Source organism: Triturus cristatus, chromosome 4_1 (assembly GCF_964204655.1).
Source record: "Triturus cristatus chromosome 4_1, aTriCri1.1, whole genome shotgun sequence".
NCBI classification, from domain to species: Eukaryota; Metazoa; Chordata; class Amphibia; order Caudata; family Salamandridae; genus Triturus; species Triturus cristatus.
The window spans coordinates 490,466,101-490,482,203 of NC_140585.1; the positions used below are offsets into that span (position 1 = coordinate 490,466,101).

Below are 16,103 nucleotides of genomic sequence, written 5' to 3' on the forward strand. Positions count from 1 at the left end.
GGCCGGCACTTCCCATTGTTCCTTTTTGGACACACTATATATGAGACACCAGCTTGAGCAGCAGATGGTACACGTAGGGCCCGATTCACAGAACTAACTTAAGACAAAATCTTAAACTTGCTACTTTTGGTATTCACAGAAGTTAGGATTTTGTCTTAAATTTGTCTTAAGACAAACTTAAGACAGACTTAAGACAGACTTGAGACAGACTTGAGACAAACTTAAGACAGACTTAAGACAGACTTAAGACAGACTTAAGTTAGGATGTTGTCTTAAGTTTGTCTTAAGTCTGTCTTAAGTCTGTCTTAAGTCTGTCTTAAGTTTGTCTTAAGTTTGTCTTAAGTCTGTCTTAAGTCTGTCTTAAGTTTGTCTTAAGACAAACTTAAGACAAAATCCTAACTTCTATGAATACCAAAAGTAGTAAGTTTAGGATTTTGTCTTAAGTTAGTTCTGTGAATCAGCCCCTCCATGATGTGCAGTGTGTGCCGAGTTTGCATTGCATGGAACCTTTAAGCTCCAGTTCCCTTTTCTTGCTGGTGCACACTTCCTTTTCTGTTGACACCCATGATACATAAACGAGGAAATGCAATGACACCGTTTGCAGGTCTTGACTAAATCTCTGTCAGACCAGCTCTCTTCTTTGGTTAAAAGAAAAGTTACTCTTGGCTACAAGATCTGACTTTATATTTGTGGAGAGGCTATATAAATCCGGTTGTTCATCAGAATCCTCCAACACATAGGGCCTCATGTAGGTAGCATACAAGTTACCACTTCTTAAATACCGAACGTTACCGAATCGGTATTTAAGAAGTGGTAACTTGTATGTAGGTAATCCTTCGGAAAATATTACCGAATCGGTAAAATTCGGTAATTACCGAATCGGTATTTACCGATTCGGTAATGAGGCATACCTTCCCATTGATGGGAAGGTATGCCTCATTACCGAATCGGTAAATACCGATTCGGTAATGGGGGGAACACGTGCAAGGGTGGCAGGGTGTCACATTGACACCCTGTTGCACCCCTGATTCGGCCATGTGTGCACATGTGGCACACATACATGCCCTAAGGGCATGTATGTCTGCCACATTGCACACTTCTAAGCGCTATCACATGCGTTTACACAACCATACATTATTTACCACCAACTATTAGTTGGTGGTAAATACCGACTCAAAACATCACCCACACACTCCCCCTACATCTCATTTTTGTATTCGGAATTTACCGAATCGGTAAAATTACCGATTCGGTAATTTTACCGATTCGGTAAATTACCGAATTCAAAAATGATCCCCCTACATACCAAAAGCCAAAATACCGGTCGGTAACGGTATAATTACCGAAAATCGGCCGTTACCGACCGGTATTTGGCGACCTACATGAGGCCCATAGTAACATATAGCCAACCATACGTTAAAAATATGTGTTCTTTTAGTATCTTGGTCTGCGGGGTGATCGCCTCAATACTCAAAGAAATAGTAATGTAGGTGGGGCTAATTTGCACTTAACTGATTTATTACGGAATTAACCATAATTCACTCTTTTAGTTTTTATGTTGTAGAGAATACCACTTCATTTTAACAACAGTTTGTTCTCTAGAAATTGGATTGTTCTTATGAAATTACTATTCCAAAAAGTATGAACAGTTTTTTGTAATCTGTGCCCTCTAATAATAAATGATACCACCCTAGCAGTAGAACAGTTTAATAATTCGTTTCTGCATATATCTTACAAACCTAAAAGGTCACTTTGGCATTTGGTAAATTCAGATGCTCCAATTGCACATGCGACAAGCCTTTATTTAGTGCCTTTATTTTAATTGCTTTCAGTTCACACAAAATCTGATTCCGTAAATTGTTATCTCTTATTTGTGAGCCCCTCTTCACTGCATCCACAGCTCGCCTTTTTCTACTCTTGAGTTGATACTTTGCCACCTCCAAACTATGGTGTTCAGTGTAAATTGATTAGATTAGTAAAACTGCGAAATGAGTTTAACCGCGCCCAAAAATATTTATTCTACACGTTTTAAGGTAAAAGAAACACTAGACAAACATTGGTGCGGGTGCCGGGATCGCACGCGCACAACAATAGTAATCTGTATGAAACTACAGTAAATTATGACTTTGCTAAAAGGGCCTCAGTTTCTATTTCAAAAAGTGAATGGCGTGTATTAAATTGAGATAATATGTAGAAATGTTTGACACATACCTCTTTTACAGCTATAAGCCTTTTTTATAAATGCCAGATTAGAAAATTATATTCACGGCTGGAAGTGTCGGTTTTGAAAAGAATAAATATCATTAAACAACTGTAAATTTTGCAAATATACATGCTTTGCATAATGAAGAGCAGGAAACAAGACTCCCATATGATGCTCTCTTAATTTTCCCATTCTGAATAACTGCTCTCAGTAGGCCCGCTCTGTATAAGAGTCCATTTCATAGCTGGTTTCGCACACTTCTATGTTCTCCAGTTAGATTTAGGGCCCTATTACGAGCTTGACGGTCCTCCTGTTGGTCCATGACTGCCGTGCCGACAGGAGGACCGCCAAGCCCATAGTGCGCCTGCCTGATCTCTAGTGAAGTCCATGGAGGGCAGGCGGTTCTGTGGCAGTCTCACAGCGGTGGGCTGTTAGGCTCATAGGAGAGCCTAACATGCAGCATGCCGCCGTGACAGTGCCTGCAGCACATTGCTGCACCTTGTGGCATACATTCCACATTGAGCTGGAAAAGGAGGGGCAATTAATGGGGGCACAACATGTGCCGCCTTCGCATGCATACACAGGCCCATATCTGGCAGGGGGCCCTGTTTTGGCCCCTTAGTTGCCTCTCCACAACCCTTTCTCTGCAGGGTCACCTCCATGAAAAGGGCGGTGAAAAGGCAATCATAATATGCTCAGCAGTGCCAGCATATTCAGGCTGGTTGCAGACCACTGGCCCAGTGGAATCCTTGATCCTGGAGGAGCTGGCAGTCTTTTTGCGGTCCTACTTGTAATACTGCGGGCGGACCCACAGTACAGCGGTGGTCAGATAATGCCCTTAGACTCTTGGAGGATCAATTAACCATGAATCTAAGGTGAGACATTCACTCCAAAAGTACATTAGTGACTTTATGGAAATATGAGAGTGATGCACCTTGCTGTAATCTGTTCTTCTTTTCGGACGAGGTGCACTACACAGCACACATTCTGCTTAGGTCAGATCACAGTTCTGAGAGAAATACCACAAGCTTTTCGGCCTCTGGCAGCAATGGCACTGGTGACAGGTAATCCCAGAGAAGTGCATGTTAAGTTCAAGTAGTACCATCAATTTTAAAGTAAAGAACATAACACATTAAAATTCCCAAACCAATTTAGAAACATGGCAAAAATGTAATGAATAAAAAGACACCAAGATCATTAAAATGTGTTAAGGGGAATCAAAGATAATGATTTTTAGGGTGAAAAGATGCAAAGAAATAGACAATTATAAGTAACTATTAGTGGTTGAAATAGGATGTAGGTGCGATTTGATGCCAACAGTGATGTAGCAGAGGTCTGATTTGGGGTTGTCACAGTAAAATGTTTCATGTTAGGATTAAGAACTCAACTCTGAAATGGAAGGATCAACCTGCATTATGTAGCTGCGGAGGTCGCTTCGCAGATTGGATAGATTTGCCTCCTTGCCCTGGTCAAATACTTTACCTTTGGACTTAGTCGTTTTTGGGAAGTCAGTATCCTCTACCTGGGCACTCCGGGAAGACCTAGCTGGGCAGGATTTCACAAGGCTGGATACCTTCACTTCGAGATATCGCTGAACCAATTTTGAGTGCAGCAAAACCTGGTTTAGTTGCCTACCTTTGGTGCCACTTCCCTGGGCAAGCCTCAGGGCCTCTTTTATAGTTGGAAAATATGTCTAAGTTCCAGCTTATTTGGATGCTGGAAAATGTACTCCTGGCCAGACCTGCAGCCCCTAACTCCTCAGGTGAGGCATCTAGGACCCTGGTCTGTCCGCTACCACATTTCGTCCAGGGTCAGTCTTCTGTAGTCAGCTGAGCCCTCTTTGAGTCAGGAGTCCATTCACTTTTTGTGTTCCTAAAGCAGTCAAACAGGAGGCCAAACTCTTGACTCATGAGGAGAAATTCCAGTCCGTGTGTCTCAGCATGGTTCAGAAGTCATTGAGTCATCTTCTTCCAGCAGAAGTTAGGAGACAAAAGTCTTTTTTAAGAAGAGTCTTTTTCAAGTGGAATTTTCATAGGTCTAGGAATGTTCTGTGGAGGGGGCTGTTGATGTACCAGGTTTATCCTGTGCACTTGCCAATGATTTGAGAAATTCCAACCCCAAGCTATTTTTTTTGCAGTCCCTCCATCTCTTTTTGCAGCACAGTTTCTTCACCTTACGATACAATTATACAGCATCTCATGTTTCAGTATGGTAGAACTGTGCTACCACCAAAAGACCTGTCTTAATTTCATTAGCCACTACCCTATTTCGATGAGCTCTCTTACCATTTAACAGTATCACAACTTGGTCTGTCTTGTGGTATAAATAAAGTCTGGCTTTCTGATATGGTCGGGGAATGAACAGTTCTCCATGCCATCTCCAAGTTTAAAGATGTAGCGCTGAAGCTGCCTAACTATTCCTGCCCACTCCTAGACAGCTAATCCCTGCCAAGTTGCCAGCAGTTAGCAACCATTTCCTCTTTGTCAAAATAGAGGATGGCTATTTTCCTCTGAGTCATGTTTGTTAACTATACCAGCCAAAGTTGTGTATTCTAACTATGTATGTAAATAACAGACATGGTTGTATGCTAGTTATGGCTCTGGAATCAAAAAATACAATTTACAAAGTTAGTTTTCTGTTTGCATTATTAAATATCTTATTCCACGATTATTAAACCAGAGGTTGATAATTAAGTGAGAAATAACTTTGAAGCATTTCCCCAAGTAAAAAGAGGAAATACAGATGTTAATCTCATTTTAGTGTGTTCAGAAAACGTCTTGCAAAACCTACACAGTCCACCTCCTCTAGATCACAGGTTTATGTTGCAAACATAAAACAAGGACCACCATCTCTTAATGTGAGAGACTTTTGAGTTAGCAGGCACCTGAGGCAGTTGTACTTTTTGAACATAGAAACTAGTACATACATAGTGATTAAAATTACAACCAAGAGATGAAATATTCTTACCGGCGATTTATAATTGGTGTGGGATATTATAAACAATTGTTAGGATGAAGAACCTACATTAGAAACAGCTTAATAATTTCTGAACACTTAACCTTAAACAAGAGGGTTTGATGTGATCATTGTTATGGCATGTCTATTACTTGTGTTGGATTGCTCCTCTACACTCTTGTTCCAGAGAAGCCATCTGTACTAACAGTTGTAAATTCTTTCATTTTACAGTTCGCTTAATCCAGATACTTGGAACAGTTCGATTCTTATGACTCTCACCAAGAGCCGCTCCTTCTCAACCTCCCATACTGCCAATCATCTGAACTCAAAAAGGCCAATCCGGCAAGGTGAAAACGATTTACTTTTATCATTTGTAGTTGAAGTTGCTTTCATGCTAAATTGGCAGTGTGTTGCTTTCTTGTCGCTACTAAAGTACACATACAGGTTTCGGTCAAAATGTTACAGGACTTGAAAAAGAATAACAATAAAGAAATGTAAATGTGTGCTTAATTTTTATTGATCAATGTTTGTGAAATTTAAATGTTCATGTTTATGCTGTGCACCATGAAAAGGAACGTCCGCATGTAGGTTCTTCCTAATGAAGTTAGGAAACATGAGTTATTAAAAGACTGATAATTTTACTCCTGACCCTCTCTCTTTAGACTGCTCTCTTATACATTAAACCAGGTAGCATGGTCCTTGGATTGGTACCAATTACAATGAAACCTTAGTTAAACAAGTAGTTTGGGTTTTGGAAATGTTTTGTACAAAACTAATCAAGATGTTTTTCCACATAATATGAAATAGGGCACGATAACACTATGCCAGTGGTTCTGCTTCTATTACCTTGTTGGTGAAATATGCTAAACTATATCTGCTGCTAAGTACATATCTTTGCAAAGTGTAAATGAACATAAAATTCAGCATGTCACAAGATGCACTTTTGGGAACGCACATTAATTATCACCTGTAATTAATGAAGACTGTGCTCCCTTTTACAAGAGACTTTGCAAAATATTAATGTCTCTACAACTGTTTATTTTACTTAAGGTGCTGGAGAGTATTTGATAATGGTTTAAATCATAATATTTTGCGCCTTCATACAGTATCATCAGTCAGTTTTGTCCTATTATAAAATAATTCAAATTACACACATAGTTTAAACATAGCATTTTTACTAGTCTGCAAGAAAATAACATAATATAATGATGATAGTTCTTTGATAAAAGTATATTGTCCTTGCTCTAAACAATTCACATACATAAAAGAGGGACTTTTATGTTCCAGGTTTTCCCATTCTTAAACTCTAGATAACATGTTAATTTTGAAGTTGTATGTAACTTTCTTATTTTTGGATTATTCCTATGCATCTGGATGAGAAGGGTATATATATATTTCCTTGTTGAGTCTGTCAATAGAAGTCTGTGTGTACATTTGACACAAACTAGCAGATTAACTTTTTTCAATGGTAAGAAAGCCTAGCCCACTGTAGTTAGAGCTCTATGCTCTTCAGCTAAAGTGCAAGGCCCTTTTGTGGTTGTTTGTATGATTGTGTTTTGCGGGCCAAACATTTTTAAAAAGATATTTGTGTGACATGCATGTCATAAATGTGAATTTCAATTGAGCCGACCGTTTATTGTCTAAGGTTGATGAAAAGTGTATTAACTAGTTGGGTAATAACAGCTATTATTTCATTGCAAGGATGCTTTTCGGCTTGTGATGTGCACTATAGAAATGCTCAATATTATTTTAAGTTAATATTTTATTTTAGTTTATTCATTACTGTATTTGGACTGCCATGTTCTACATTTATTTAAAGATTTGTCGTAAAGCCCCCATTGTTAAAACAAATTGACAAGGCAACATAAATGTCATACATGTACAGCAGCGAAAAGCATGATGGTCTTGCTTTGAGCATTGAATATTATGCTACATGCTTGTGTACAGCATATTTCTGCCACTTGTGTGGCCCCATGGCTGAATCTGGGCGACCTTTATAGTTCTGACATTCTCACTGACCTGATTCAAAGTGGTCTGTGCACATTGCAATTAGTAGTGTTTTGCAAGGTTTAGATGTGCACCATAGTGTAAAATGGCTTGCCAGGTTAGAATACACTAGAATAAATCATGATGTATATGGATGGTTTGCTGCCTTCCAGTTGTTTTGAAGTACCACAAAGCAATTTCAAATATTAAGACTTTCCTCTGTGACAAGTGAAAGCCAACATGGAGAATTCATCAAGTCACAAGCATGAACAAGTGTACATTACTTTTGGAGTAAAGAATATCTACAGAAAGAAAATATGTTTTTCTAATATATTTAGAGTATGAACATTTTGTTTAATAGGGGAATTGGCTACAAACGTTGAGAAATGAGATTCTGAAATATTAATAAGCCACAGTCTTTGTAATCGTATATGTATACGAATGCATGTATAGGGACAGTGCAAATTAACTGCAGTAATTATAAAGAGCAATTATATAAATACATAATTACTTTTAAATTAATTTTAGAGGGCTACATATCCCACAAGCTGTAGAACAGCGTTCACTTTTCTGACTGGATACAGGTTTCTATGGCAAGCGTTTGTTGTCACCCGCAAGATTCATAGGTAAAAGACTTGGTAGGGCTGCACTATAGTAGTAAGAAGGTATTACCCTGTCGTGTTGTGGGAATTTAGCTGGATTTTGGATTTCTCAAATCCTCAATGATGATAAAGGAGAGTGTTTCATTTGTTGACTGCATGCTGTCCATTGTGGAGAAATTATGTGGCTCTGTACTGAATTGAGGGCTAGCAACATGGCATTATCAAATGTTTCTTGAATGGAAGCAGATGCATGAACATTTGAATGCAATATTTTCATTGTAACCCAAGCATAGGAATACTAACAATTGAAATAAAACCCAACAGTATTATTTTTAGTGACAATGCATAGATTATAATAGTACCAAAGGTTGCATTGCAGGAGTTTGCCGTTGAAGTCTTGAAGGTAGAACAGTAGTTTGACGTCTGTCTATCGGTAAGGGGCTAGCAGTGACATAACAACGTTTGCCTAACAATGGCAGCATTTTTTTATCTGTGCAAATTCCACCATTCACTGCAATACTTAACAAGATAAGCATTCATGATTGCTCAGCAGGTTTTTGCAACATATGTCTTGATGCATATGTTTTAAAAAAGGCATAATAAAATTATTTTTTGCATACCATTTATTTGTGTGGAATTCATACATAATTTATACAACCCAATACAAAAGAAACAAAAACGCACTGGAAATGCGTCACGCTCCATCAATAGATGATGCATGCTGTAAGGGTCATCCATATTTACTATTGTTAATCATTCTTCTGAAATGATCATGTAAATATAATCCAATAGGACCTTCTAAATATTTTTCAGTGTGCTTCTGAATTGTTTGTTATCAATGGTGGCACCCACACACTATGACTGGACTGAGTGGAGGTCACTTATTGGTATTCATTATTTTATTGTGTGTGTGTGTAGTATTTATATAGTATAAATGTAGCAGAAAAGCACTAACTGCTGTACATGGTCAAAAAACAGTAAATAAGTAATTGTAGGGATGTGGGTTCAAATAGTATAAGTGGAACGTCATTTTGTCATGATCCAAAGTTCTTTAAAGAGGTTGTTAGACTTGTCCTCAGGGTGGTCTTCCCCCAAACATTTTGCTTGCTTCCCTCCTCTTTTTTGCTGTATCTTTTTGTTGGCCATAGGACTCTGAGTACTTTACCACTGCTAACCAGTGCTAAAGGACACATGCTTCTCCCCTAAACATGGTGTCATTGGTGTATACATAATTGGCATATTCAGTTTACTTAAAAGTCCTTTGTAAAGTGGTATAGCATATATTTAAGTGCTACCAGCGGGCCTACAGCGCTGGTTGTTCCACCCACACAGGTAGCCTTTCCAACCTGTCTCTGGCCTGCCATTGCAAGGTATGTATGTGCATTTTACTGCCACTTCGACTTGGCATTTAAAACCACTTGCCAAGCCTCAAACTCCCATTTTATTACACATAATTCACCAATAAGGTAGGCCCTAGGTAGCCCTATGGGCAGGGTGCTGTGTAACTAAAAGGTAGGGCAGGTACTGTTAGGTTTTACATTTCCTGGTAGTGACAAATAGCTAAATTCATTTTTCACTACTGCGAGGCCTAGTCCTCCTATAGGCTAGCATTGGGAATTCCTTAAAACACGTTTAAGAAGTAGTTCCTGATTAGAAAGGAATAGCTACATCATGTTTCATATCTTTGGAATGGTAATGAAAAATCCTCTTTAGTGGTAAAGATTGATCTAACATTACTATCTTAGAAATGCCACTGTTAGAAAGTGGACATTTCTCTGCTTTTAACTTAACTCTGTGTGCCTGCAGCCTGTCCCTATACACATCTGGGATGGGTGACAGCTACACTTTGTACATTCCCTCTAGACAGCTGCCACAAACACAGGATGGGTGGATGTGACAGAGAACTCATCTTCCTTCATCTACATTCTGATAGCTCATCCTGGGCAGAAAGAGGGAGGGGGAGTTGAACGTTCTACCTGGATAGGCAGTATCCCGTGTTCCAAACAAAGGGCTAATTACCTCCACAGATATCCTCGCATACAGGGCTGGGATGAAAGGGGACTTTTGCACCTCAAGGGCCATCTTTGAAGACTCCTCCACTTCAAAGGCACATTTGAGAATAAGTACTGGGGTTCTGACCCTATCAAGACAGTACACCGTTGGACTCTGCCACTTGTGAGTTCTACCATGGGCCTTGGAAGTGGGTTCTGCAGCTGTTTTGCTTCAAAATTGACACAGTGACATCTTTGCGCTGACGTAGTGTCAATCCGAAGACCTCCTTGGGTGCCTCGCCGATGACACGGTACCCAACTTCAAGATTGGACGATGACACAGTGTGTGCATTGTGAGGGGTTCGATAACAACACGGGACCAGACTGCAAGCCTCAATGACAATGCTTCAACCCAAGTGCATGAATTGGAACTGACGCATGAAGTCTTTGACACTGATGCTTGCTCCATCCAAGGTACTTTTTCAGGTGGCCCTGCGTGGGTCTAGTATCCTGGCCTGCCATCCATCAAGGTCAACCTGAACGTTGGATTTGCCCTTTTCCAGTGTGGCAACAAGCATCCCCTTAGCGCTATTGACTTCTAAGCACTACTTTTTGATGTGTTCATTAAAAATTCATAACTCCGGTTCTACAAAGTGGATTTTTGAAGTTTTTGTCTTATTTTACTCATAAATTTAATCTCCATGTTTCTAAATGTGTGTGGAGTATTTTGGTGGTGTTTTTACTTGTTACTGCGTCTGTGTGTGTGTGTAATGCACAAATACTGGCCACATTGCTTCTTTAGATAAGCCTGACTACTCTGAGCCAAGCTACCAGAGGCTGTGCACAGGTTATCTTTTAGTGTGTATCTAGCTCACCCTGACTAGGATTGTGGTCCCTACTTGGACAGGGTGCATACCTCTGCCAACTAGAGACTCATTTTCTAGCAGAGGTGTTCCAGCTCTCTCCTAAATTGGAGCCTGATTAGCTTTACTTTAAGGAAACGAGGATGGGTATGTCAATGAAAAAGGCCCGTTGCCTTATTTTCTTCTGTTAGCACTTCTTAATCTTCAGCCTCATGGTATCCTGGCTAAGGGTGTGCCGAGAGCCATCAGAAGTGGTGAGCTAGTTCAAGAGGCACAGGTGCCTTCAGTGTGGAAGTTACAAGGTCATATTTCAGCACAACTTCAATGATACATGTGGTGACATTTAGTATTTATGAGGCTATGGATGGTATGAAGGCTTAAAAAGCAGTTCTAAAGTCACTTTCTGGGAGTAATTACTACAAAAACTGTGGCGGAAAAAATTGGTACCAGGTTTTGTTTTTCTTGACAAAGTGTTCCTTGAAGGTGAGATGGATGTCCATGGTGCATCCAAATGACTTGGCATTTGGTGAAAGTTACTTGTGTGAATCCATCCAGGATCATATCCTTGAACCAGGTTTGGACTAGATTTTGGTTAAAATGAATATTAGGAGTTTTGTTTTCATGTTTTTGAATTAAAGAGAGCTGCTGGACATCCAGGTTTAGATAAAGCCGTCAGTGTTTGAGGCGTTATATGCCTGCAGTGGAGGCTTTCCAGTAAATTTCTGTGTGTTCGGCATTGTGATGAATTTTTATACAGTTATCTTTGGGGAGAGCCCCAAATGTGCTACAGGTAGAGGTGGCAAAGGACATACATTATGGGCACGAGATGGAACTGGACTTCTCAGATGAGAGTGATCTACTGAGTTCTGGAGTATGCTCTCCTAGCGCCGTGATGTCCCTCGGGATAAATGTTCCGCTCTACGAAATACACATACAAATACAAATGCCTTTTTGAGTGAACTGATGTAAACTGAATAGATCTGTAGGAAAACTAGTGAAGGACTTTTCAAGTGAATCTCATTTGAAACATCAGATTGTGAATGATGATCAACAGATTTGAAGAAAGCTGACTGTACCAGAAATATCAAAAGCACGAGACATATTCTTATGTGGTTGATAGGACATCTTCTGTGATTTGTAGTGGCCTCTGTACTGCAGCATGATCTGATGCTGGATGGTTAACTAACCAAAAGATGGCATTGATGTGATCTTGGAGTTACTTGTACGTTATTTTTCCAATGATCTTGCATATGAAGAATAGGTGAGTAATGAGTTGGTATTTGATTAGGTCATCAGAATTTAATATAGCATTATTTAGAGTAGAAGGATCTGGCCTGTCTTGAGAGCTTCTGTGAAGACGCTTTGAGTGAGGGAGGCATTGACACTGGTGATTAAATATACCATATTTTCTATGGTAAGCGAGCTGATGAAGAATGAGGGTGAGACATCATATTCAGACTAGGCTGCTTTTATTGTGTTCTGTGAGAGACAGGGGGTATGAGGTGTGACCATTGTAGGGTGCAGCACGGAAGGGTGGGCAGCAGAGCAGAAGAAGGCTTAGTGTTGTTGATGTGCTTTTGTATTAAGTATTAACTATGTTTTTTCATTGAAGAAGAGGTGAATTATATAGCCCTTGTTTGTGGAGTGTGGGAGTGGAGTGTCTGGGAGGGTGCTTCAGCTATTGGCAGATTAAGTGTGCTGTTATCAGGCTGATGGAATTAGATTACTATGTATTTCATGGTGGGGATTCATTAGTATGAGGCCATCGGGGATGCCTCTTTTCTTCCATTTTCTTTCAAGTCTGTGGATGGAGTACTTGTCAGTGATGCTGTTGGAGTACTAGGATGCTGGAGAGTTTGACTTGGAGTTGTGTGTTTTTGTTGGAGCGTCGGAATTGGCATGGTTTTCCAGAAGTGCACAGACATTACTTAGAAGGGTATTGATGTGTGGATTTGCAGGTGGCAGGGCAAGAGATGATCTCAAGCTTTTGATTAACGATCGTTACGTTTTTGAATTCTCCCAATGGTTGTTGTCTGTTTCTTAGATTTTTGTGCACTCACCATTGTAGCAAAGTGGATCCCTTTTTTCGGAGGTTTACATACTTTTGCATTTTATTTTGGTGACACTTGGTGGTAATTTTGAACTCTTAACACTGTATCATAGCTATCCAGTGCCCAATGTATGTGGTCCGCTCACTAAAATATTTAAATTGGTGAAAACCCCCATTTAGCATATTTTTCTTTTCTATAGGCCCATTGTATATAGTGTCAAAAGTAGATCAATGACATGTGGACTGAAGCACTTTATTCAGGGCCACTGCAATCACGTGATTCTGTGGCTTCAGCTCGTCTGCATAATTATGGATTTTGCTCCATTTGCCACATAGTCCATCATCTGCTGCATAGTCTCCAGATTTTAACAAAACAAATAGTTTCTAGCTCAAAAGGATCAAAAATGATTTCAAACATGACAACATGTATTTCAGTGTGACTAGTAACCATTTAGTTGGTTCTTGCTGCATTTGGTCATTAAACAGGTACCAACGAGGTGAAATCTTTGCAGAGACAGTGTTACCAGCAGTAAAAATGACATACTAATGAAGTAATACTATCACAATTTGTGCAACTTTATATGGCACAATTTGCTTTTGTTGGTCACATACTATAGTAAACCCTCCTGCAAAATATGGTCCTCATCTGCTGCATAATTCCAGTGGCCCTGACTATAGTGTACCATCCACTTTGTGACCCTGTTCACATGGGAAATACTGGTAAAATAGTTGACAGCATTATTTCTGCATTATCCAGTAGGAAACAGCTACAGAAAATGTTCTAGAACTTTTTCTAACTGTTTTTAAGAATCCAATTCATTGGTAAAGTTGATTTTTTTTCTAACGCAATAAAAAATATAACTTTCAGAAAAGGTATAATTAGTTGCCTGAGCAATTATAGGATAGGGCCAGATAATGAGTTTGGCAGTGTGGAAGGGGGCCGCCACGCCACTGCCCTGCTCCCACACCAACAAACTCAACTGCCTGCCACATTAGGAGTTTTATCCTGGTCTGGCGAGTGGCACTTTGGCTGTCCCACGTCATTACCATGCTAAGGCTCATATGTGAGCTTTAACAAGGCAGCGTCGTGGGAGAGCCAGAACCCGTTCCTGCACGGCATGATGGTGAAGTCCATGTCGTACAGGAACAGGGGGTGCATGCACACATTGGGGCATACCATGTGCCCCCCTACATGCATTACCAGGCCTTGAGGCCTGTAGGTCCCCCTTTGTTTCCTCACCGCCACACTTTTCATGGCAGGCTCACTGCCATGAAAACTGTGGCAGTGAGGAAACTCATAATATGCTTGGCTGTGCTGCAGGGGCACTGCCAGCATATTGCGAACCTCTGACCACCCCGCCACCACCGAGGGATCATGGATCTCTGGCGGTGGCAACGGTCCAATGGCAGTCCATCCGTCAAACTCATAGTAGGGCGATCCAACGGCAAAACTCATAACTAAGCACATAGTCTTCAGCTGCTGGCCTGTAATGAAGTGTGAAATTCTTTCCTAGAGGTAGACAGTAGACCACTTTTATTAACAGGTCAACCTGACAAAAGAGAGGGATGACACATCTAAGCTCACTAGAATATTGATGGTGGGGGTCCTGTTGCAAAAAAGTGTCAAATCCTGAATGTCAGGCCTCTCATACTAGACTTTGTCTCTTTTTCAGTTGCAGATAAAGGGCCAAATTCAGGCTGGGTGTTAGTGTAAGATGTGGAAGGATGCTAGTAATTTCCATTGTACATTCCTCTACACAACCCCATTCCATTGTACATTCCTCTACACAACCCCATATCTCTGAGTCCAGGTTTAGTGGCTGAAGATTGTGGCCATCTTGGATTTGCCCTGACACATTGCATTTTGGGCCTGCTTGCAGCAAGCCAAACAGGAACTACTGAAAATGTAGGGAGGCCACAGCTACTGAACGTTTACTCCATTGGTCAGAGAGGCAGTAGGAGTGTCCTAGGGTTTCCTCGCTCACAAGCTGATGAACCCTACAAACCTAGACCACACCCAGCCTTCCTCCTATGAACACTACTATATTTGTGAAAGAATACCAGGTGGACTGAACTGGCTGCACTCTGCATCTGTGACCTAAGAGAAGGACCTGAGGAGGTTGGACCCCGTTCCACTTGAAATCAAAGGACAGAAAAAACTCTAACGATCATAAGACAGATCCTCCAGGTGCTCACTGGAACATAAAAAAAGCTGAAGAGGACATCTCTGTGAAGAATTCTAGTGGGCCATTGGCAAATGGACTGGGACTAGATTTTGCTGTTGCCCTCTGTCATACACAACAAAGGCTCTCAAAGTGCCTTCCTCTGAGGCCCTGGGGGCCCTAGAAGCGTATTTCTGTGACTGTTTGGGCACCAAAAGTTTCCAAACTTTTGAAAACTTTTTCCCCTGAGCTTCAGATTGACCTACTGGAAAAAGTATCTCACCAGCAGTTTCACAGCGATGGATTGGATTTCAGCTTCATCCTACATGGACAAAATAACCCATTCTGAGTCAGGACTTAGATAATTTCCAATGAGAAATCTTCTGTTGTGCGGGCTTCGGTGTAACAAATCTTGAGGGGCCCCTCTGCAAGGTATGTGGGGGGGCTTCCTCTGGATTCAATTAGGAGCTCTCTGACCAGAGTATTGTGCTGAGGGGACCCCCTGGAGCTTAGGGCCCCCGGGCACCACAGGGGCTGTGGGAGCCTGTGATACTCCACTGCCTTCAGTTCCACATCAGCAACTAAAGTTTCAGCAGCATTGCATGCGAAGAGGAGTTTCTTCTGCCCTGTGACTAAGGAGAAGTTTCATCATTTTCCTTCAAGAAAGGGACTTTGTCACTTTCTGAAGTGGTGCATGGAATCTTCTTTGAACTTTTTGACTTTCAGACTTTTACTGGGACCAATCCACTTTGTGTATCTGATCTCAGCTCCATTGTGGTCGGCCTGAAATTGCACCTTGCTCCTGGTCTACCACAACTGTTAACCTCCATTGGGTGTTTCATTTTTCTTCATGCTTTTCACTTTAGTTTAAAACAAAATTCATTTCCCTGGATCCCCTTATTGAATTATTGTTGTTTTGGTCTTATTTTACTCATAACATGTTTCTCTTTATTTTATAATTAGTTGTGGGATGTTATTGTGCTATGGGTGACTTTTACTCTTGTGTTTGCACTTCCTAAATATTTTCCACATTGCCGTTGATTTACTGCTTTCTGTCACATTACTGAGGGTTGAGCTCATGTTTATTTAATTTAATTTGTATGACATCTAGCAGGTGGTGGCCTTATCGTTTGAGGTGAACACTTGTTGCACCCCAAATAATAATCCTCTTTCCTTCAGCCACTATATCAGCCCTCTTAGTCTACAAGATGCCTTTCTCCTTTGTTTCACTACCCAACCTGTATTCATTTTTAGGAGTGTATTCATAGCTGTATACTCGTGATTCACTATT

At 40.6% G+C, this 16,103-nt stretch overlaps 1 protein-coding gene across 3 annotated transcripts in view; it reads left to right on the forward strand.

Moving 5' to 3' along the window:
• PDE3A (phosphodiesterase 3A) overlaps positions 1-16,103 on the forward strand; it is a 1,085,163-nt gene that overhangs the window by 850,714 nt on the left and 218,346 nt on the right. For all 3 annotated transcript variants that reach the window (XM_085652713.1, XM_085652714.1, XM_085652715.1), the window contains one exon: positions 5,390-5,505. In XM_085652713.1, coding sequence (XP_085508839.1) covers positions 5,390-5,505 — 116 coding nt within the window. The remainder of the gene's footprint in view (positions 1-5,389; positions 5,506-16,103) is intronic.